The sequence below is a fragment of the Chenopodium quinoa genome, unplaced genomic scaffold, assembly GCF_001683475.1.
Source record: "Chenopodium quinoa cultivar QQ74 unplaced genomic scaffold, ASM168347v1, whole genome shotgun sequence".
Taxonomy (NCBI): Eukaryota; Viridiplantae; Streptophyta; class Magnoliopsida; order Caryophyllales; family Amaranthaceae; genus Chenopodium; species Chenopodium quinoa.
Window position 1 is genome coordinate 3,037,501 of NW_018742879.1, and position 24,753 is coordinate 3,062,253.

The 24,753-nt window shown below is 33.9% G+C and overlaps 4 protein-coding genes and 1 pseudogene across 4 annotated transcripts; 1 reads left to right on the top strand and 4 right to left on the bottom strand.

Moving 5' to 3' along the window:
• Positions 1-3,255: 3,255 nt before the first annotated feature.
• LOC110726574 lies at positions 3,256-4,153 on the bottom strand. The gene is made up of 2 exons (XM_021906055.1): positions 3,936-4,153; positions 3,256-3,847 (listed from the first exon to the last, which is right to left on the bottom strand). Exons 1-2 carry the CDS (start codon positions 4,151-4,153, stop codon positions 3,256-3,258), a joined length of 810 nt encoding a protein of 269 aa, XP_021761747.1.
• Position 4,154: 1 nt separating this feature from the next.
• LOC110726575 lies at positions 4,155-5,357 on the bottom strand. The gene has a single exon (XM_021906057.1). It carries the CDS (start codon positions 5,355-5,357, stop codon positions 4,155-4,157), a length of 1,203 nt encoding a protein of 400 aa, XP_021761749.1.
• Positions 5,358-9,591: 4,234 nt separating this feature from the next.
• LOC110726576 (sodium/potassium/calcium exchanger 1-like) lies at positions 9,592-10,089 on the top strand. Its single transcript, XM_021906058.1, has one exon. The coding sequence runs from the start codon at positions 9,592-9,594 to the stop codon at positions 10,087-10,089; it is 498 nt and encodes a 165-aa protein (XP_021761750.1).
• A 407-nt stretch (positions 10,090-10,496) lies between these two features.
• LOC110726495 lies at positions 10,497-17,106 on the bottom strand (annotated as a pseudogene).
• Positions 17,107-19,791: 2,685 nt separating this feature from the next.
• Positions 19,792-24,332, bottom strand: LOC110726496 (probable WRKY transcription factor 61). The gene is given in 6 exon segments (XM_021905973.1): positions 19,792-20,548; positions 20,551-21,027; positions 21,149-21,260; positions 21,384-21,944; positions 23,836-23,904; positions 24,055-24,332. Coding segments are annotated over 6 exon segments (1,866 nt in total). The 5' UTR covers positions 24,214-24,332; the 3' UTR covers positions 19,792-20,060.
• Between the last annotated feature and the right edge of the window lie 421 nt (positions 24,333-24,753).

Consider the following 24,753-nt stretch of genomic DNA (forward strand, 5'->3'; position numbering starts at 1 on the left):
TTTTTTTTTTTTTTTTATTTTAAAAAAATTTTACACTAAAAAAACCAGCACTGTCAAAGACCACCCAATAACATACGTCGTATAATGTCAAACCATTGCCCAGTCAAAGCATAGCGTGATTGACGTCTAATCTAAAATGGCGGGATGGATAGAAGTTTAGAATAGTTGACAATGTTTTGGTATTGGCACCCAACTACACAAACTGTATGATTCAATTACATCAACATTGATATCTTTTGGCTCTCTCCGCACCAAAAAAAAAATTGAAATAATACAAACTAGGTTAGAACCTGTACAATGCACGATTTATATAAAATCTATTTTTATAATTTGTACATTTTTTAAAAAATAGATAAATTATAAATAAGAATTATGCACCTTATATAAAAACATTTGTACATTTAAAATTTTAGATTTTCATTAAAATTATGATGTAATACCGGTTCAATGTCGCCTAATACATATTTCAATGTAGGAGTCTATTTATTAGTGTGCTAATTAAAATTATTTTATTTTTTAAGGATAAATTGATAGGTTGTAGTTGTCATGTAGAAACTTCTAATATTTAAATTTCAAAATTATTAAATATGATAGCTCAAAAAAAAAAAAAAAAAAACCAAACAAAAAAAAAATGACATCATCCTTGCATTTAGGCGGGAAAATTTTTATTATGAGAGTGACATGTGGACAGTGATGACGTCAGCAATATTTTGTTTTAGTAATAGTTAATAGATGACACAAGAAGAATATACAATAAAATAGTGATAACATGCACAAAATAAGAAGAATATTTAGCAGCAGTTATTTTTTTTTTAATTTTTTTTTTTGAAAGAAGTCTAAAAGGACACTAAATTTCATTAATTAAAGTCATAGGACATCTTAAATTGATAAATAACGATAATGAAAACAGATTTAACAAAATCAAACAAGAATTAATCAGAGAAATGCTAAGAATCCAAATACATAGATATAACAATTCGACATATCCTCGATTCGTTGTCTTATACAACTTTTTGAGTGGATCCGTCAACGCTTCAATATTTTGTGAGGAAGAAATTTCTTCTGATGATTTTGTAACCCGAATTCGAGCAATAATCAATCGTAGCCCTGTAAAATCGGAGACTTTATCAAACGCAAATAACACCTTGTCTTTAGAAAAACCTTTTCTTTCGAAGGAGATTGAAAAAACCTTGTCTTTCGAAGGAGATAAAACCTTTCTTTCGAGGGAGACATTATTATGACCTAAGAGTTAAAAAAAATTGAAAAGAAACAACGATTGGGGCTTTTCACCGGTGAAATCCGATGAAATCCCCTTCAAAATTTACAATGAAGGCTAAAGTTTAGGAGAGAGAAGAGAGAGAAAGGAGAAGTATTTAGCATGTTTATATATGCCTGTTTATTTGCTTAATTATGATTACTTAATAATATCCGGAACATCGAAGAAATGGTAAAAACAAATAAAAAAATGATGGAACCCATTCACCTAACGTTATTATGTTATTATCAGTTTTATCACCAATTGCCCATATTTGCGCCTGTAAAGAAGATGTAGTTGATGGCTTAGAAAAGTCATTGGTTTGCGACTTTAAACAACTGGATTAGATCACTGGATTCCCTTCGATTCAAGTAATTGAATTAGGTTTATTATAATAATGCATTAAAAAGCGGTTATAAACTAGTACCTTCTCCGTCCACTTTTAGTTGCAATACTTCTAAATTTACAGTATTCATATTCTTACATAGTTACACTCGACCATATGTTTTTATTTATATGTTGGGTAAAATATAGTCATGTGAGATGTCGTTAGATTCGTCTCGATTTTTATTTTCATAATATTTAATGTTCATATTTTTGTATGTATCTATATTTTAAGATACGAAGAAGTAAATTGTGCATTAGCAAGCGTGAAAGTCAAAGTGTTGCAATTAAAAGTGAATGGAGAAAGTATGTATAGTAGGTATCGCGTAAATCTATCTTTAAATCCCACATACAATTAAAATTTAGAATGTGTTTTGTACTTCGTACAAGATTTAATATGATGTTTAAATTCTAAATTGCTCTATATATCAATATATGATGTTATTATCTTGTTGAAGTAAAATATTTATCAAGGTAATGGTATATGTTGCCCTTAGAGCTACATGTCCAATTAATACAGTGTACTTCGTATGTATTTCCTAAATTGGTACTCCCTCCGTTTTTTAAATACTTGCTCTATTTCTACTTTTTGCACTAATTATTTATCCTACTTTGACTAATGTTTGTGATTTATACATGAGAAAAAAAAAAAAAAAATTCTTGTGGGTACTTGTTGTATGAAATCGTCTCAATGAATAGATTATTAATTTTCAATTGTTAGATATACTTATTGATAATTAAAGATATTATTGATCAAAGATTAACATCGGCATACGTGCCCAAGAGAAATGGAGCAAGTATTTAAAAACGGAGGGAGTATTAGTTAAGATATATATGACAAAATAGCAAATAATTTGTGTAATTAATGATCTATTTCATGTATTATTTTCACGTTTAGCTCTTTATATGTAGTCCCTATCATTTTTTCTATTAATAAATGCAAAAATGTAATATAAATTAATTTGCATGAGTTAAATTAAATTTCCTATAATTTTCTAAACAATAAAAAGCTCAATCATTCTGCAACAACTTAAGAAGAGCGTCTTTTTTAATTTTTACAGTTTCATTATCTAAAAGTTAATGGATTATTTAATGATTGTCTTATGAAATCAATGTTTTTACTCGATTAAGGTCATGTTATGTTCATCTTATATCCTCTTGATAAGTTCAAATAAAAATTAATAATTTCATATAACACAAATTTAAAAAAATTAAGCTTTAATAAGAGTTTAAGTTCAATTTACAATTAAAATAAAATTTAATAAATTTAAATAAGTTAAGCTAAATCAGATAAATAAAAATTAGGTGAACACAAATATTCAATGCATAAAGTTACTATCAACTTTGATGTCTTGTTGAGATGGGGCAATAAAACATCTTAACGCTAAGATTTCTCACAAGACAAGTCATTAAGTATGTTGAATCTTCCATCCCACTCTTATAGTGTTGTACCCTAGGATGCATGGAAACGGAGTATTAGTTAAGCAATTTTGTTTAAAACAAGTAAATAAACAAAGTGTTACAAGCATAGTCGCATACATATCAAGAAACCAAATAAATGTCTTAGTAATAGTTTTATAAACCATAAATAAAAAAAACACAAGTACTAATAGTTTTCATTCTACACCATCATCAATTACATCATCAAAAACCATATTTTCCATCTCGGGTTCATCAAGTGAGAGCTCGGCCATCTCAAGAATACCAACATCTCCTAGGTTGTCATGCTCATCTCCTCCCACATCCCACAACTTAGATCTTCCCTTAGTGTATTCTTCACTTCTCCTAGAAAGTAATCGAAGGTTGTTATGAATGAATACCAAGTCTTGAGCACGTTTAGGAGTAAGCTTATTTCTAGTGCAAGAATGAATAAACTTATAGGTGCTCCAATTCCTTTCACTACAAGTAGTGGAAGAAGGTTGACCTAATAGCTTATAATCCAAACTTTGAAGCATAGGCACTTGGGAACCATGAGTTGCCCACCAATTTTTAGCATCCATTAAAGCCATATCATGCATGCAATCAATGTTGAGAAAGATCCCCTCTGATTTTTGTGAAAATATTGCAAATTCCGTGTTGATCTTGAATCTTTCATCGGGACTTTGAAAAAGCCTACGAAAGCATTGTAATCTTTGTGTGGAAATTTCATTGTCGGCATTTGGAGCTACTCGTCCCGGGACCTCATTAAGCCATTCTTCCGTGTAAATTCTTTAACAAGAAAATAAGATTAGCCATAAGAAATTAAATAAAAAACAAGGAAAGATAAATAAAGAGGAATTAAATAAGTAAAACTTACCTTAAATTCAAAGAATGTGCTAATGAATGGAGTGGAGTACTACCCTTACTCCAACGACTACTAAGAATCCCTTTAACTACATTAAAGAAGGTAGATTCTTCATGATCTAGTTTACCCTCTTTTTTGTAGATGACATCTTTCACCTCTTGAACCATAATGTCCCATCTTTCATAAACCAAATGCAATGAAGATTTGTCGGTGTCACAAACCCTAATCATATCATAGATTAATTGGGTGTGTGAAATCAAGAATGTAATCAACTTTTTCCCACCATGCTTCATCCAAAATCTTTTCCCTTACAAGTGAGGCTTGCTCGCGTCGATCATCCTTATATAAGGACCAATTCTCACTAATAACCATTGATTGAAGTGATGTTTTAAGGAGTTTCAACCTTTTAAGCATGCACACAATTGAAGCAAAAAAAGTATCGACAATGCAAAGTAGTTTTAATGGAGATAACTTATTGAACATTGAAAGCCTCATCGAATGATTCATTATGCAATTCTTAATGAACAAAGCATCTACATGAACTTCCGTTATCCAATGACATTCATCATATACTTCAACATTATTCAACACATTCTTAGCTGCACAAATGCTTTTCATTGCAAGATTAAATGTATGAACAACACATGGTGTCCAATATATATGATGATACCTACCCTCAACCAATTCCCCTGCAGCCTTACAATTACTTGCATTATCTGTGATTATTTGAACAACATTTTGATCTCCAATTTCATCAATCACCTCACTTAATAAGGTAGCAATGAAATCTTTGTCCTTAATCTCACCTGAGCAATCAATAGCTTTCATAAACATAGGACCCGTTTCAGAAGCAATCATAAGGTTAATCAAAGGCCTTCTTCGTGGATCACTCCACCCATCACTAACAATGGTAACACCATTTGTTTTCCATGTGGCTTTAACAGGTTGTAATAACCTATCCACGTTTTCTGTCTCTTTGTTAAGCAAAGTTGTTCTAAGTTTGGTGTATCTAGGAGGCTTATAACTAGAGAGATTAGATTTGACAGCATATGTATATGAACTAACATAGTAAGGGTTTCTAGCAAGATTAAAAGGCAACCCCCCCTTGTAAAACATCCTAGCAATTTCAGAATCCAAGTGGTCACGAGATTTCATATTAAAAGTGTCGGCAATTGTATTGTTTGATTTCCTCTTCTTTACATTATCAGATGAAATAGCTAATCTCATTGATGTAGCTTCAGTTGATGTGTGAGAAGATATGGATTCATTTGGAAAAGGTGGAACTTTTGGTAACAAAGATTTTTTATAAGCCTCGAATTCACGATGAAGCTTTTTTAGTATAGCAAGGTCATCAATTTTCACTTTAGTACAAGTTTGAATCCCTTTCCCTTGTTCACATAGTAAATGAGCTTTCCACTCTAGTGTATGAACCATTTTTAATTTCGCCGCAAAAGTTACATTTCCAATTATAATTTCCTCCACCACCCGATATTTTATCACTACTAGAAAACAGGCCATTTCCGACAGAAAAATTCCGTCAGAATCACCCTGAATTCCGTCGGAACCGGTTGTCGGAAAACCTTTTGTAGGAAAACGGACCTTTTTCGACGGAATTTCCGTCGAAATTGTTTCGTCGGAAGAGGAATTCCGGCACCGGAAAAGTCCGTCAGAAAATTCCGAAGGAATATAAATCTGTCGGAAAATTTCGACGGAATTTTCGTCGAAAAATGCTTTAAAAAAACAAAAAAAAAAAACAGTACCCACCACCGCCCCCACCACCACCAGCCCCACCAGCCTACACCACCAACCCACGGTACCCATCCCCTGCCCCCCTACCCACCCATACCCCCCTACCACCATACTAACCCACCCCCTGTCGCCCAGTCACCCACCTCCACCATAAACCACCCACTTCCACCCCGTAAACCACCTACCACCGTGAAACACCCATCACCTCCAACCGTAAAAAGCCACAAAAAAAAACAAAAAAAAACGAAGTAATTCGAAAAAAAAAACCCCCCACAAAAATCACATAAAAAACCCACAAAAAAACCAAGCAAAAACAACAAATCAATCTATAAAATTAAACAAAAAATAACGAAATCAACAAAAACAAACTCTAGATCAACACCATACAAAAACCGAACTTGTTCCAAATCTCACCGTACAAAAACCGAAAATTCCAAATCAACACCCACAATTTCAAATCAAAACCCAGAAATAAGGGCTTGTTCTTTGATGTTTCAAGCAAAACCCGAAACAAAATAAGAGAAAGAGAAAAGAGAACTTACCTTGAATTCCATCAAAACCCCGAAATTGGCTTGAATTTTGGGTTTTAAAGGTCAAATTTGACCATGAGAACTCTAGATCTAGGGTTTTCATGGTCGAATTTGAAATGAAAAACCTTATTTTGTTCTTTGATGTTTCATGCATGAAGTGTTGCGAGGAATGAAAAGATATGAAAACTCGAGAAGGAGAAGAAGAAGAGAGAGAAAGAGGGAGGAGAGAGAAGGAGGGAGGAGAGAGAAAGAAAGAGGAGAGAGAAGGAAAAAGAAGAGGAGTTCAGAGAGGAAGAGGAGAGGAAAGAGAAAGAGAAGAGAGGCGGAGAGAGAGAAGAGGAGAAGAGAGAGAAATGAGGACTGAAGGAGTGAAGGAACGAAGGAGAAACAAGAGAAGAGGAGAGAGAAAGAGAAGGAGAAGAAAGAGGGGCGCCTTGGGTAGGAGAAGAAAGGGAACCGGGTTTTATTGGGTAGGGTTTGGTAAAAAGGTTTTAATTTTTTTTTTAATTATATTCCGACGGAAAATTCCGTCGGAAATTTCCGACGGATTTATATTCTGACGGAATTTATTTCCTTCGGAAATTTCCGACGGATTTTTTGAATTCGTCGGATATATCCGACTAAACATAAATCCGTCGGAAATTATGCTTTTTCCGACGGAATTTCGTGTTTGTCGGAACAAGTCCGTCGGAATTTGCCTGTTTTCTAGTAGTGTATCACCTTTAACAACAAACTTTCACAAAGGGTATGGTTCATTCATAAGCTCAGAAGAATTACTACCACTGACATTGCATGAAGTAGAGGCACTAGATGACATTCCTGACAATTTCAGCAAGACAACAATACATTATACATTGTACAATGTACATTTTCAGTTCTTCATGCTCATATCAAATGCATTAAAGTTTAATTAAACAAGTCCAGCAACTATACATTAAAGTATCAAATAAAATCGTCAGTACATTTTCAGTTCTTCATACATTTTCAGCAACTATACATTAAATTTTAATTAAACCCTAAGTACATTTTCAGTTCTTCATGCTCAAATCAAACAAGTCCAGCAACTATACTCAACTACTCAAGTGTATGTGACTTCATGCTCATATCATCAATTCTTCAGTATAATCAAATGTGAACTCAATGATTATCAAACTAAAGAAAATTAAAGTAATTTAAAAAAATTAAACATACCTGAAGTTAGGAAAAATCGGGCTGAAAGTCTGAAACAGTGGAAATGGTGCACTGAAACAGGGGAACGGGTGTGCTGGAAGTTGAGAGAACAAGATATGAAGTTAAGAGAATTAAACCCGTTCGCCGACGGTCTCAAGTGTGTCGGAAGTTGGTATAGTCAACGCTTCATTGAAAGTAAGTTATGGTTGTCGATCTACGTTAACAATTCAACATTCAATGCCGCGTAAATAATTAATTATTCCACAAGTAGCCGAAAATGCCCTACTCTAGCAGCCAACTTAACACTATATAATCTCAACTCTCAATTATCCCCTCACTCAACTTTCTCATTTAAATCTATAAATCTTGTTTATTGCTTGTATTTATTTTCCTTTCAACAACTACAATCACAACCAACGTCCACGACCACGACCACAACCACAACCACGATTACAGTTCTATATTAGTATTTATAATGGACTTGAATAATGCAAATGCAAAGTCAACCTCCACCACCCGCTCCGATCGAAAATATGAGAGGTTCCTTGCCAAGGCGGAGGGCTATCTACATAAGTATCAAGCCTCTCACTCATCCCCGGCCTCAGGAACGCCGCCAGTTGTCATAAATGGTGATAATGGTAATGGAACCCGTCATTTAGAGTTTTTCAAAAAGGCTCAGGGTTATTTAAAGAAACAAGACAAGGAGGATAAGAAGGATAAGAAAGATAAAAAAGATGGTGGTGATCTTCATGAGAATTCGAGTAGCGAAAATGAAGGTCAACATGATCATAAAGAGCATCTAAAGTTGGCTCATGCCATGTTGAAGAAAATTAAAAAACATAAAGGAAAACATGGAAGACAAAATGAGGAAGAGCAAGTTGAAGAGGAAGGCGAAATCGAGGAAGAAGAAGAAGAGGCGGAGGAAGAGGGTGGCTGGTTTACAGAATTAATGGAGGGGGTTCAAGAATTTGTTGAAGGATTAAATGAAGAATGAAGATGATATGCATGATGACTTATTCATAATTTTATTAATTTCTGTTGTAGTCTAACATTATGTTACAACTTTGAATTGTATTGTTATGATTTCAATTTAAAATACTCGCTTTTTTTTTTTTTTTTTTTTTTTTTTTTTTTTTTTTTTTTTAATTTGTAATAATTTTTGGTTTAAGTACATACGTAAATGATATTTGTATTAAATTTTTGATTGGTAAATTTATTGCATTTTAACTAGCTGTGCAGTATGCATACTTGTATAGTCGATGTTGGTGCTATTCAAACTAGTTAGTTAATCAAAGATGTGCTTCTAATTGATATATAGAATGGAAAATTAGAGGTCTAATACTCCGTATTATATACGAGTACGCAATATACAACACATATAAGGTGCACTCGAGAGAATTAACACCTATGCATGATAAGTTGATGACCCTTTGGGATCATAATTAAGGAGCTTCTAGTTAATTTTAAGTTCATCAACATTCTCAAAATCTCAATGCTTATGATAGCATTAGCTACATAAGGTTACATTGTGGTTGCTCCATAAATGCATAGGAGCAGGCTAGTACGTGTTATTGCAATAGGTGTATTCTCAATGTTCACGGGTTGTATGCAATAATTTACATTCAAAATATCGTAAAAAAACTACCTGATGCAATTCTTAAAGTTTATTATAACTTTAAATGTTGATTCATATATGTTAGTTTATTTCACTTTAAAAAAATAGTTTATCGAATTTGGCTACTTGGCTATTTGCATTGCAATATTTTCATAACTAAAAATAATTTTTTTTTTGTATGAACTAAAAATAATAAATTTTGTGAGTGGTTCTTAATGTATGATACATCGTGAAAACAAAACCATTTGATCATAATTCATTAATAATAATAGTAAAAACTGAAAAGCTTGAGAAAATAGAAAGTTTTGTAGAGTTTTCTGTTAATAAACTCATATCCGCCAACTTCTCTCATACATTGATTTATGTAGGATTCCAAATCTTTATCTCACCATGAATATCAAATATTTGACATATAAATACATTGTAAATGAGATACTTCAAATTAAAATCTCTCACCATGAATATGTTTGTCTTGGTCCGTTTCCGCAAAGCCTATTGACTTTAGCAGATCTTGATCTTATTTAATATAATCCCTGACTTGTTCTCAAAAAAAAATCTCTCACATTAAAAATTCTACAACATATCGTAACTAGTCTTTCTCTCAATGGAAGGAAGCCACAGGGAAAGATATGGAAAGATCTTAAAGAAAGCTGAGAAGTACCTTCACAGACGTCAAGGTTCCGAATCCTCAGCAGCATCGGAACCCTCAGTTGCGCCTCCCATTAAGGGTGCTGGTGACGATGATGGTGGAAGCAGTTACAAAGCATACTTGCGAAAGGCTAAGGAGTTCATGCAAAAGAAGGATGATAAGGAAAATCAAGTTGGAGATGGGAATTCGGACGCAAGTGCTGGTGATCAAGATAAGAAAAAACAGTATGCAGCTATAGCTACCGGCTTGTTGATGGCAAGAAAAACGCATAAACTTATGCGAAAAGGGCGAAACAAGAATGGGATGGTGGGGCAGGAAGGTGAGGAGGAAGAGGTTGAAGAGGAGGAGGAGGAGGAAGAGGAGGATGAGGAGGTTGAAGACGAGGAGAGTAGTGGATGGTTTACAGAGTTCATAGAGGGACTGTCAGAGTTCTTAGGCGAGCTTGAACTTTGATTGTTTTGATGGCTCTTCCTGCCAACAAGAATCTAAGCACTTGTATGTGTGTAGTGTTTGAATTCTTTTGTTATAGATAATTTGTTTCCCCATAATAATGAACCTTCTTTACAAATAATCTTATTGTATTTTGACGTCTCAATATAATAATGCATGTTTAATTACGTACTAGTCAAATGCGGCCTATTAAAAATGGAGCTCTTATATGATATTACTATTAGGTATTTAGGTTTGAAATTTGAGCTCATACGTTAAACAAGGATTTACGGAAAAGGAATCAACCAGCAGGGAGCAGCTCCTCTGGGCTCTAACAAAAAAGCTCTATAGGGTGGTTACTACCGGGAATATGGCATCCGGTGGCCTACACGCTACACCTATACTGGCCAGATTTGTCCACGTTCTTTTCCTTCACAAAGATTCTTGTATTCAAATTAGCACCCTGAAACAATCTACAAAAGGCTGGAGATTGACATTGTTCAACGCCATTAACTTACAAACAAGGGGCTGCACTTTGATCATTCATCTACAATTCTACATATATCAAAGCAGACATCCGCAGAATGACAATGTATGAATTTAAATAATGAACATGGTACTAAAATGTATACATATTAGAGAGAGGCATGGCAACATGCCTCAAAGCATTCCAATGCTGCTCTTTGCACCATAGGATGATGTTAATCTGCTGTCCAGCTCTGCTCCACAATCTCCCGGACTCTTCGGTTGTACTCTCGCTTGTTCTCACTAAACAGTCTAGCAGCCTCTGAATTTGCAGGAGAGTTGGGGTTTGGATCACAAAGCAGGGACTGCAGTAACATGGTAGAGTGTCAAATTTTTAAGAGAAGGCATCGATGCACACAACCACGGAAATGTAATGATCTATAAAACCAACACCCTAGAATTTGGGGGTAAGCCAAAGAGCATGTGGTTATTTTGACCAGGTACACCATGAGCACTGTGCACCCGGGCGACTAACTCAACGACTAACCTGTACGGATGCAAGAAGCATTTTTACAAACTCAACAACTAACCTGTATGGATGTAAGAATAGCTGCAACATCATAGATTGGACTCCACTGGTTTTGTAGGATGTCCAAACAGATACTTCCATCAGCATAAACTGGACACATTACAGGAACATGAAGTTATTACTAAGCGAGAAACAACACCTACTTGAAAGTTAAAATATGAACAAGAAAAATGGATCACTTACTATTAGGATGGAACATTCGAGAAATAAAACGAACATTGGGGGCTTATTTGGGTAATCCTCTGTAAACTGAAGTGTCAACTTAAACGTGCCTGAAATCACAAACTTTTAGTTGGAGAACTTCACTACATAACAGAAAGGTAAAGCGCTGACATTACATAAACCAATTTTTCACAATTTTATCACGAGGATCCATGATTTAACTACCAGTTTTTTTTGCAAATGGAGTATATGCTCTTTCAAAATGCAAATTGCACCACACAAATGGAAAAGAGACTATGAATTTGCTCTTCAAATGTTCAAAATGAACCCTTCCTAATCCCAGTACTCCAGCACTGATATTTAATTATTTACAGTATGCTGACAGCTCCTGAGCCTATAGAGAGTAAACTCACAATAATTGGAACTAAAAAATCCCCATCTCATAATTAAGTTCACACCTGGGGTTGGCACATAGTAGAATAATATGCTCATAAGTGGGTGTGTGTGTGTATGAGAGAGAGAGAGAGAGAGAGAGAGAGAGAGAGAGAGAGAGGGGGGGGGGGGGGGAAGAGGTAGTATTGAGAAAAAAAAAAGAAATGTACTACGTATTATTTTTAGGATACCCCATAGAAAGTGGGCATTTAATATAGGAAGGACTGCAATGAACTATTACAGCCTACCAACCAAATTTTACGTTCTTTCCTGACATATGACTATCTAAAGCACATACAATTGGAAGTGACCTTGACTATAGCTTGATAAGTTCTCATCCTCCTCTTCACGATTATAACCGCTTTTAGACCAGATTTTAAAGCAGTCCTACTAAGCTCTTCAGACAGTATCTTTTTCACAAACCAAACAAGCCATTTTCCCCCATGAAAAGAACTACCATCCAGCATAACGAAACAAGACCATTCTCAGATGAGAGAAGTAACATAAGGGAAACAGGTAATAAGTCTTTACATGTAAAACCTTAGAAGCAACAGCATTTTAATAATGGACTCCTGTAACCTGTCACTACTGGACGACCGTCAAAGCAATTATCATGCTCCTAGGCCCTAATACTTCCATATTACTTTCAACATCCTCACTAACTCCTTTAAGAAGCAGAAGAAATATTATATAAATCCCCACATCTAACCCTACTACTCCGTATAAGGAAACTTTAAATGCAGGACTATTTAAGTAATCATTCAACTCACAGCCAAACCCCATAATTGCTTTCGAAAACCCCAAAACTGCAAGGTTCCCTTATTAGAAACAATAGCTCACACTGACCTTAAAAAAAAAGAAATTCTTTATCCACTTTAGTGCAAAAAATTTAGCACCAGAACCCACAGCCCACTACAAAATTTCAACTCTAAACTTTTAAAGTGCTTTCATGTTCAAACACCTTTGAGTTCAGTCTTTGAGCCGCTTCTCGATAAAGCCATTGGGATGGGATCCATGCATTTGAAAAATGAAAACAACAAATTCTATCCAATAATTATATAGCCTCCGTCCCTAAATGATTTGCCTGTATTCCTAAAATAGCGTCCCAAAATCAAATATCACATAATTCTATCATAATCCATACAACTTTTTTACCTTTCCCATATGAAATCCTCTTACACATCCTTGGTCGAAAAATAAGGTCTCCACAAAGCTTGGGTCAAAAAAATAAGCTCGTTTTCTATTTTTTCTAATTTCATACTCATGTCGTGCTTATCATGGCTATAATACATAAGTTATCGAACAACACTTACTAACCCAAATGGATTTATAAATCATCTCTATAGCATGTGCTCCATCTATATAATCTGTTTTTCATGATTTTCTCATTACTCCGGATTTAATCCAAAAATCACATTTCAAGCCCTTGATATTAATTTTGCCAAGAAACAATATCTCAATCCAACATCTCAATAGCACGAGCTCCATGCTCCATCTTAGTAATCCGTTTTTCATGATTTTCTCATTACTTTGGATTTAATCCAAAATCACATTCCAAGCCCTTGATTTTATTTTTGCCTTGAGATCTTTTTTTTTTTCTCCCAAATAAATGACAATTATAATCTAAATGGTCATAAATTCGTAATCCATAAGTGCCTTGACTTGATCAAATCACTCTCAAGAATTGTATTTCAAGCTAAGTCAAACTTAATTATTCACACACACACACACACGTACGTGCAACACGCATGAGCACACGCGACACACACATAATAAAATAATCATATCAATATATCATTCGTGCATACATGTATTGCACATGATCACACATAATTATTATTTCATTCTAAGTAATCGGGATTAAGAATTTTTTTTGGGCGTACTGTTATGGAGACTCCCAGTAGACCTTTTATGGACTTATAAATGCAAATTTTGATTAATATATCTTTCAAATTATTCAGATTATTTTACACCAATAGTATATCAAAATCAATTGCATTTACATTTATCACAATCTTCTGGTGGATTAGTAAGAACTAGGGTCTACAGCCAAAAAATTCGTTTTTTTATTCCGACTTTAAATAATATGAGACAGCTGCCACGCTACATAATTTCTTGCTGCAGCTACACAGTCCACAACACATCAACACCAGATGCTGCCTAAGCTGGATTAGACTTGCGTGCCCTGCATGCCCAGGACACCAATCTCCCTAAGATATTTAGGAACACCTCCTCTCACTGGAGTACTTCCATACTCAGCTCATTCCTTAACCCCCAGATATCCTCTCGTAAAGGACAAAATCCAAGGACAATAAGAACTTATTTGGGTTACAGGTAAAAGAATTTGCCTTCAATACTTAATTCTCCAAGGAACACTAATCAGATCTACCGTGATCTGATTTTAAATCTGCATTATTTTAACTCTCCATTATTTAAACCAGTGCCTCTTGATCATGGCAATGAATACATCTCAATTATCAGTCGATTCTTGATTTTACCCTCAAATTTCGATAGATGCCCCTCTATTTCCACTGTAAATCTCTGTAACGGATTCTAACTTTCTTATATTACCACACATTAAACCAATACATACATATCTGCCACAATTGTCCTATGAACATGACTGTTCCTGAGCTCTACACTAATAAAGATGGTCAAATACTATCCTGGGAAATTATTCTGAAACCTAAAGACAAAAAGTGATCACATAGTATTCTAGAATATTTCCATTTGAACCAGCAAAACTTGTTCCTACACAAAGGCAATAATCTTGGTCAAATAATTGTTGTTATGGATGACAGACCCCAAGAATTCAAATCACTAACCCTTAAAATCCACCCCACTCCAAACCAAATCAAGTTTTACTATATCTTAAATTCTTGATTGATATCCTCCTTTGTATTAGATGCGCACTCCAATTATTCCATTTAGCTCCGACTAGCCACAAATCTCGATTCAGCCCAGCCATACAGGAGCTAAATCAACCAGTACATATAGTTATAACCCACTCAAGGATATGAGACATCTTTTGATCTACAAACTGCAATTCTTTTGATGGCTTAAAAGGTATAGCTACGACCACAACACATTCTAAGTTCCAACTTACTCTGCAATTTGTTAATACAGAAAGTCTTACATTCGAGACCCAAATGCCTCATGTGGGGTCTAAACTGTCCATTATCATCACTCTTGGCCACACATGTGACATAACTCAGTATACTAAACAAGAATATGACCAAGAATACATAAAGCTGGTGTTAATGCAATTATCCCAATAGGCATAAAACTTGATAATCCATTTCTTTCCGCCCTTGACTGGCAAAAAGTGAACCTCGACTTTCACATGGCTTGGCTACACCCTCTTTCCTATAAATAATCCAAAAAAGCTTCAAGACATATCAAGTATCATAATGAGCCTTATCCTACTTGGAGGTCGAAAATAGTATCAAGAAAAGAAAGTCAATAATAATATAGATTTTGTTCTTATTGACAAGAAACAAAATTACTTCCTCCGTTCTCTTTTAATCACAAAGCATTCCTTTATGGAAAAATTGCAAATTAATTGCAATATAACTTTATTTGGACAATGATACCTTATATATCTCCCCACATCACATGGGTCATTCTTTTTAATCTCTCCCTATCTCTCTCTCCTCTCCTAAAATACCATCCATCCCCTCCACGTTACAATAAAAAGAGAACAAAGGAAGTATTAGTTAGAAAGTGCTTTAATAGGATCAAAGAAGGATGAAGATCATGACGATATCCATCCCATTTATCACTTATTAAAATATTAATGATATGCAATTTTAAAAGTGGAGTACGACAAAACAAAGATAGAGAGAGTACTTGATTGTTAGGGTATATTTCTTTGGTTATCATCTAGACGTGTCTAATAACCAAAAAAATTATGCCTATAAGAAAATTCCACACATGCAAGCAAATGAAAAAAAAAAAACTATCATTCACTCATTCATAAATTTGGCATGTTAGAAAAAAAAAAAATTGTCTACAATAACAGGCTTATTCAAATTGTCGTGACAATGTTGTTCAATGTACCAACTTCTAAGTACCTCCTATACACATGGCCATAATGAAGAACTGAGACGGAAAATGACAAGAGACTTAAATGATGGTCAACAATAACTACATACACAAAAGAACCATCTGCATTAGTATAATGCCAAGACAAACACTTCAACATACACAGCAATAACTTTAGAGAAAAAATAACACAAACTATCTCATTTTTTTGGGGGGTGGGGAGAGGCTTGACATTTAATTTTTTTACTTTAACTTGCTCACCTCCATCCCACGGAGTGTCATCTGGACTGCAAAAATAAAACACAAACCAAGAAAAGTCAGCTTATTCTTCACCTATAATAAGCGATAAGTAGCATATTAATTAGAGAAAAAAAATGGAGGATAGTTACCCAAATATGACAGCATTCCAAAGCATAATGTTGTTATCGTGAGGTGCTCCACTAATGCCTGCAGGAGGATCCTGTTGCAACCTCTTAAAATCCCTCATGAGCCGCTTTCTTGAGGGAGTAGACATCGTAACTACCTGTAAGTACCAACATCATTTAGCAGATTTAAATCCTAATAGTACAGCTGCTAAGACACTCTTTGATAATAACTAAGATTCTAAGAACAATTCAAAAAACTCGGTTAATTTCATTCATCTCATTAAGGTATCCATATATTAACACAATAACAAACTCCCACAAACACAATCATCACCAACACAACAACCAATCTAAATTGCAAAATCTTCCTGATAAAAGAGACGCAACGCGGTTAAAAATGAACGAAAAGTCAGCTTGCCAGTGTTCTCCCACCTATAATAGTCAGCCTACATTTCCCACAATCAAAAAACAACCCCACAATTCCCAAGCAAACACTCATGCAAACAACCTCCAAAAACAGATTTCAAGAGCTCCAGAAGCTCAAATAGCGTTAATATTCAGCGATAACAGAAATCAAAGCATCAATATAATCAAATTCTAACCATAACACCTAAATTTTCCACTTCGATCAAATTACTTGTTTCAAAGGTACAAAAGAGCATCAGTATCATTACACAGCATAAAAACAACACAAAATCAACAAATTTCTGCGTTTTAATATGAAATTAGAGTCCATAATTATCTTCATCTGAAGCTGAAAAATCAATTGATCAAAAGAAAATTGACAAATTCAAGACAAAGAGAAGAGAAAAAGAGAGAATTTACCCCTGATTAGAAGATTCGATGAGAATTTTGCTGCAAATTGGTGACTGCTGGTGAAGAAGAAAAGGAGGAGAGAGAAAATAAATAGGGTTTTTTTAGGGGAGAAGGAAGACAATGATAATGGTATGATATCATAGATTCCTTGATATTTTAGCTGAATATTTTGATTATTGTAATAATTAATTAATTATAATGCTAATAATAATTAAAATGCTAATTAGAGTAGGGCCTGTTTGGCTGGATTTTTAGAAGAGCGACTAAAAAAAGGTTGATGAATGATGATGATGATGTTTTGAACTTTGAAGGTTGGAGGAAGTTAGCTTGTATCATGTATGGCATTTTGGCAAGGGTGCAATGCTTGTGGATTAGGGGGCTTGCGCGCACATAGCAACACTAGTAAAAGTTCAATTTAAGAATGGATACTTTTGCCTATTTACGACAAGAGCAAAGATGAAAATTGATTGAGGTGCTCATGTGTGGACATGAGTGGCATGACTTCGCTGAACAGTTTACCCATTGATAAGGAAATCAAGTTGCGTAACTTTAGTGAGATTATGTGCTTTAAATGAGTGATCGCACAATGTCTGTATTGACATAATAGTAAAAGCATAAGTATCAAATCTCGATAACACGAATTATGAAGCTTTGATTATCATTATTCATGGATTATCACTCCATAGAAAAACTTTATTTGAATTGCAATATATAAAATCAGTTAATACCGAATCTTCAATCTATCTATCTATAATTATAATAAAACAGTAGCACCTAGGTGCTAAAATGACACTTGTCACTTTATCATTCAATATTTTCCTGCCCATTTCCAACTCCTAAGTAAAGCAATCTTAATAATATACTTCGTATTTGACATTTTTTAAATTGTTATATATATTTGTACCTTTTATTCGTTCCACACTTATGATTTGTGAGGGATGGTGTTTTGTTTCGAGTTGTGGCAACACGGTGAGTTTAGATAGGATCAGAGGCCGAGAAGGGAGCAAGTGAACGTAGATTAAGGGGATTTGTGTGGGTGGCGATGTGGTTGTGGTTGTGTGCAATGGTTGGAGGTGGTGGTCCAATGGTGAAACGGGATATGCAATGGTTGGTGGTGGAATAGTGTGTTGATGGTGGTAAGACATGGCAGGAGAGGTGGACTAGGTGATTAGGGAAGAAATATGGTAAAAATCAAAGTCAAAGATCCACGGCCAGAAAATCGAAATCAATGATCAAAATTCGGGCAAAGGTTCTAGTCAACAACAACAACAAAAAACAATTTAAAGTCCCATGCATAATGTCATTTTTCTCACAAAATGACCAACATAAAAGATTATTTCTGACAAATTTTTCCTAAAATTTAAAAAGATATCAAGTATAACATAAGAATGACAATGGTTTTAAAGCCCAACCCAAACTTGGTCGACCCCATCCCTAATTAAAATTTATCAGTGCGTGCAATTTTGCAAGATAATTCCATTAGCTTTTGTAAAATAAATTAAAAAAGAAAAAATGGAAACTAATAATCCCACCTTTGGCTTTTCTGCTCAAAACAATCCTACCTTTTCGTAATCTGGAAACAATACCTTTGACCCTCATCTGCTCAAAACAAGTCTGTTACCGGTTTGTCAAATTAGTAACCTGTTTAAAAAGTGACTTTACACGTGTCACCTTCTTATTGGTTTTCATTTTTTTGATAATTTTTTTTTAATTGAAAAAAATTAAAAACCTTTTCCCACCTCCCGGATCCCTTCCCTTGCCGGACCACCAAACACACAGCCCCTGCTCCACCAGCCACCAATTCGCTTCAACAGCCACAACAACATCGATCAGCTCACGCACAGCCGCATCCCTACAATCACCTAATACCGCAGCCCGGAATCTTCAGCGACCACCACATCGCCACCACTCGCCACCACAACACAAACCACAACCCACGGCAACCACTTAACCAGCCCGCTACAACAACAGCTTCGCAGCCACCAGCCACACCAATCAACAACACGAATTACTCCCTTACCCTCATCACAAAACCACCAGTGTCGCCCAACATTAGGCAAAAAAAAGAGGGATTTGATTAATTAAGATCAAACGGTGGTGATTTAATGATGTCGATTTTCGATGATGATGAACAGTGGTGATTCAATGATGAAGATAAGTAATTAGAGGTGGTGTTGTAGGAGGTATGGTGTTTACAAATGAAATAAGGTAGTTGTTTTACGAGGAAAAAGAGAGATGAAGGAATTATTACCCTCATAATGAGAGTAATAGTTACACACCCTCCCCCTAGTGTAACTATTACCCCCAAAATGAGCCTCATTCGTCATCTCATACCTCACCATCACTACATAATTTTTCTTACAAGCACACCATCACTATCTCCTCCTTTCCTATTTACTTTCATTTTGCTTAGTTTGACTTTTATTACCCTGGTATTACATTTCACTCAATCCAAGCATGCCCTAAAAGTAAAAATGTGGGAAGTGGAAATTCCTAAGGAATTTAGAATTCTACAAAACATGGGAATTAATTTCCCACACCCTATCTTGGTCACTCAAACTTCCCACATGTATTTTGGATGAAATTACACTATTGTCCTTAAAATTTTAAGAAAGTAGTTTAAGTTATAATAATATACGGGTATTACATAAAGTTAACCAAACAAAACATATAAAGTTAATTCACGGGAAATACGATTTCCTATATGTCAACTAAACACACTTTTAGTATTTCCTTGGCAATAAAATTTCCCATGTATTGTAACTTTCTATAGACATTTAATTCTCATATGCATCCAAACGAGGCCTAGTAATATGGTTTCAAAAAGAAATGTAAGTAATATAGCTATACAAAAATACAATTATATTAGCATTACATTAATACATAGTCAATTTTACAAATTCCCATCCACAGTCAAACTAAATAAAGTATCAAAATAGAATCACACAGTATATAATAGGAGAAGTTAAGGAATGTATCATTGATTTAAAAAAAACTCTAGTTCAAAACTCCTATAAGACTTGAATTTTAAATTATCTCACTAGCTAATAATAATAAACTACAAATCAATAATGTTTGCTTTTTAAAAATCTACAATTTACAATAAGCTTTTCAAATAATGTTCAATTTGTTTGATTTATATTATCAGGGGAGGATGATGTGCTTTTAGTAGAAGAGAAAGGCAATGAAGAAGTAAGAAACATATGGCTACTTTGAGCTAATTCTGAATTTGGTGCTATAGGAACCTTGTTAGACAAGCTTGAAACATATCCATTAGTGTCCTTATTGCTTGTGGATTGAAATAATGAGCTATTTGTAGAAGAAGTATGACAACCGCCTTTTTCGTGGTGATTGCTAGCGTAATTTCCAACTATTTTGCTATTAGCATTGCCATTATTTCCATTGATGAAGGATGACAAGGTGGCGGTTAGAATTGATTGGAAGCTTGGATCTGAAGTAAGAACCTTGGCTGCTTGAGCAAATGTGTCGGGCAAAGAATCATGATTAGGAGGATTTATATGAGAGATGTTACTCTTTTGCAAGAGATTACTTTGAAAATTGTATGTATTGTTTGATGATCCAATATTTAGTGGGCTATTTAGGGTTTTTTTATGTAGGATTGAGTTCCATAGCTAGGTAATCCATTAGACCAAGAGTAAAGGGGATTGTTTGAATTTTCCGAAAAATTGAAGGTGAGATTTGATGAAGAATACCTTGAACCTAAATTTGAAGCAACCTTATTGAATTGGTTATTTGTGGATGATAAAGGGGTTGAAGTAAGGTCTAGGGTTACTGTAGGGTGTATAGGAGCAGGAGAAAATGTAGAGGAATTTGGAGAAAAAAATGAATTTTGTTCAGAATTATTGAGGATGTTGAACTTAAGGCCTCCATGAAGTTGTTCTCCAATAGGTGTCGTTGTAGAAGGGAGTGATCCGAGATTTGAAGATGTCGACGATTTAGACATTAGCATGTAGGCTGCTGCTGAAGTGGTGGAAGCCATTGCTGTTGCTGAGACTGGGAGTGGATGATTATGTGCCCCTTCATATGTGGTGATCAAGATGGACATGTCTTCAGCACATCTTTGCACTTATATTTTTCATGCAATTTATTAAAATCTAGCTAGAAAAAAGACTTTATATATAAAGCATATCAAAAAGTAAACTAGACTAAAAAAAATGGCACTATATATGGAGTATTACAAATTGTACCTGTTTTCTTACTGGACATGATGGAGCAACCGTGCAACGATAATAAGCTCGAGGACATGGGTTTCCTTTAGCAATCTTTTGCCCGTACTTTCTCCATTGACATCCATCATTCATCTGCCAAATTTAACAAATAAATTGATCAATATAGAAATAATTATTAACCGCATTAAGATGATATACATAAGATAATTTATAAATAAAAGCGTACATTTAGTATAATACTTCATTTGTACTTACAGTTGGGGTGTCACATCTAACTCGAACTGAAACTCTAGCTTTCTTCATAGGGGGTTGGTGTACTAATTCGTCGTCTCCATTACTATTACCACCAGTTGTAACATTATTACTCTTAAGAGCTTCGCTATATTTCGTCTCATTGAGGTTTTGAGGATGATCTGTCGTACTTGAAGCTTTAAACTTGCACTCTAATCCGAGATCCAAGCTTCTCTCATTAGCTTCCATGTCAACATATTTGCTATGATTCGTTGCTAATTTGGATGGTGAACTTAACTTATTAGTATATCCCTTCTTAGAGTCGAGACTTGGAGATCTCCCTAGACTAAGGGATACAAGTTCTTTATCTGCTTCTTCTTCATCTTCATCACATGAAGCTCGAGAAGGAGGAGGAGGAGTTGCGGCCATAATCTTGAGTTGTTTTGAGTCTTGTTGAGAGATTTCATGGAATTTGCTTTGTAACATTTGATAATCAGTCATCATCTTATTTAGGTATTGCTTAAGCCTTTGGTTTTCTTCCATTACTTCACCTATTTCAGCTTTTGTTGACTCAAGTTCTTTGCCCTATATTAAAAGTAAACAATATATTGTGTGAATATGTATAATTTATTAGAAATATAACTATAATGAATATTTCTAGTAAGATACTCCTACAATAATCAGTAATCATAAAGTCTTTAAAATAAAAATATTCAATTATTATAATTATTATTCCTAATTTTTGACACAACATAATTATTCCTAATTAATCTAAATTTCTTCATTTCTTATAAAATGGTCAACTATCATGTTTTTGTATTGCATTAGCTATTGTGAAGAAAGAAACCAAATGAAAGAATGATAGTAAATCCTATAATATGAAACTTGAAAAATATAAGGATAGTCTTATTTTTGTTTAAGAAATAAAATCGTGTAGTTAGAAATAAACTTAGAGTCATATCTCTATATTATATATTATATATAGTAGTATGCTAATAAGATGGGAGAATATTTATAAACGAATGGTAAATCTTATTTAATTTGCAAAAAATAATCATATATACTCTTTCGATTTGTTTATTTATTTATTTTTACATTGCATTGGTAACAATTACGGAGTGCTATAGTAATGGAAGTCAAAGACGGTTAAAGAGGAAAACAAACAGGTTATATGTAAGAAATTAAAATGTTGAAGAGACAATATTGTATGTTTGATTTTTATAAAAATATCTTGCAATTTAGCATGTACTCCGTAGAAAAAAAAATTAATCCCAATAATATTTTAATTATATTTGTAATCTATTCATCTTTTCAAGTCAAAATTTTAGACTACGATTCCATCCACAAACTTTAGAAAAAAAACAAACCCCTCTATATATTTCACTTAAAACTTCAGAAAAAAGAAATTTTGTATTTCATATATATGAAAATGTTAACCCTTTTCTATTGCATAATTTTTTATATGTGACTAATCACACCGTTTGGCAGGGATTACTTGTAGGGGGTTACTCGTTTGGTCAGGGGTTACTTGTAGGGGGTAACTCGTTTGGTCTGGGGTTACTTATTCAGGGGTTACTCATTTGGTCAGGAGTTACTTATTCAGGGGTTATTCATTTGGTTAGGGGTAAATTATAGGGGTTACTTATTCAGGGGTTACTCGGTCGGTCAAGGGTTACTCTCACATAGAAAACGCGCTAACCGACTGAGTAAGTAACCCCTAAGTAAGTAACTCTTACAAGTAATCCCTGAATAAATAACCCCTACAAATAACCCCTACCACACGGTGATGGCCAGGTACACAGAAAAAGTTGTTGTTTCTATTAACATATGCATGAAATTTACTCTTTTATAAGAATTACAACATCTAAATCACTCATTCAGTCATTCACTCAAAAGGAATAAAATTATGTAACCATATATTACCAATTATAAAATATATTCCTAAAAAATACCTTCCAATTAAAAAAAAAAAATTATAGCAAATTTATTATAGTTACCTTAGCTAAATCAAGTTACAAGTTAACCTATAATTGGCCGATGTACAATAAAAAAAAAAATAATAAATAAATAAATAAATTTACAGTGTAATAATTAATGTAAACCGAGTGTACGCACACAAAGTTTTTAATTACTTTTATCTTGATTTTGTACTAATAAACCTTTTGTTTAGGTTATTGATGAATATCCCATATCTTAACCTCATCCAAAATAATGAATGAGTAAATAAATTAAACTTTAGTTTACTTGGAAGACATGGGTATCGATTAGTACTAGAAAATTAGAAACTGGGGGAAATGAATCTAAATATAGATATCAATATCAATATCAATATACTACAGGATTTTTTTATTTTTTTTTATTTTTTTTTGCTATCTATCTAGATTTGATAGTTTCCAAATTAAAAAAAAAAAATGGGACCATCATGGTAGATTTAGCATAGGAGTACGTAATACACAAACGATAATCAATTAATTACCTGTTTATCAACGTCGGAATCTTTCTTTATATTACGTTCATCAGTGGATTGTGTCAAACTTTCATCATTCTGCAATCAAATATGAACAACAATTGTAAGCTTAGAGGTTTAAAGATTCAATTAACAAATTATATTACGACCTAATTTATCGTTTTAGGTGATAAAGAATTACGAGTAATAGATCAAATAATAGATGAATCGGTTTATATGTATGTATACCTTATGAGTTTCATCGTTGAAGCTAGTCGAAGGAGACGATGATGATTCAACCCTTTTACGACGATTATTGTTAGAATCATTCTCTTCCTTGATTTTCCCTTCATCTTGAGAAGAGTTGGCTCCTCCATGTTGTTGTTGCTCCATACTTGTCGTCGTCATGCCTTACTCTTTCTCTAGCTCTCTTTGTTTTTGTTAATTGTTTGTCGTGTTCAAACTGTAAATTGTGTGTGTTTGTTATCTGCCTCTTTAAATTATAGAGGCAAACATTGCAAGGGAGCCTTAACTGTTTGACTTCAGCTATTTTATATTTCTGATTACAATATTAAAATAAGTTGCAACTATATGAGTTATTATTAGTCTATTTTATACGAGTATTCAACATTATCGACTATAATATTAATATAATAAGCTAAGGTTTATGTCCTTGAAAAACTCTCTGTGTCTATCGTATGTTACATTTGTTTAAGTATAGCACTGTATAATTTTATGTAGGAATAATATAGATTTTATTGCTTTTATTTTTAATTACTTATTTGTTTTTTATGGCGGCTCTTCCACATTGGAAAAGGGATGAGGTTTCAAGATCTATAAAGTCTTTGTAATTGTATTATTTATACTCCTTTTTATTACTCCTTAACATTTATCAATTGCTTTAAGTATGTGCATAACTTTTTTTTTTTTTTGACAAGAAAGAGTAAT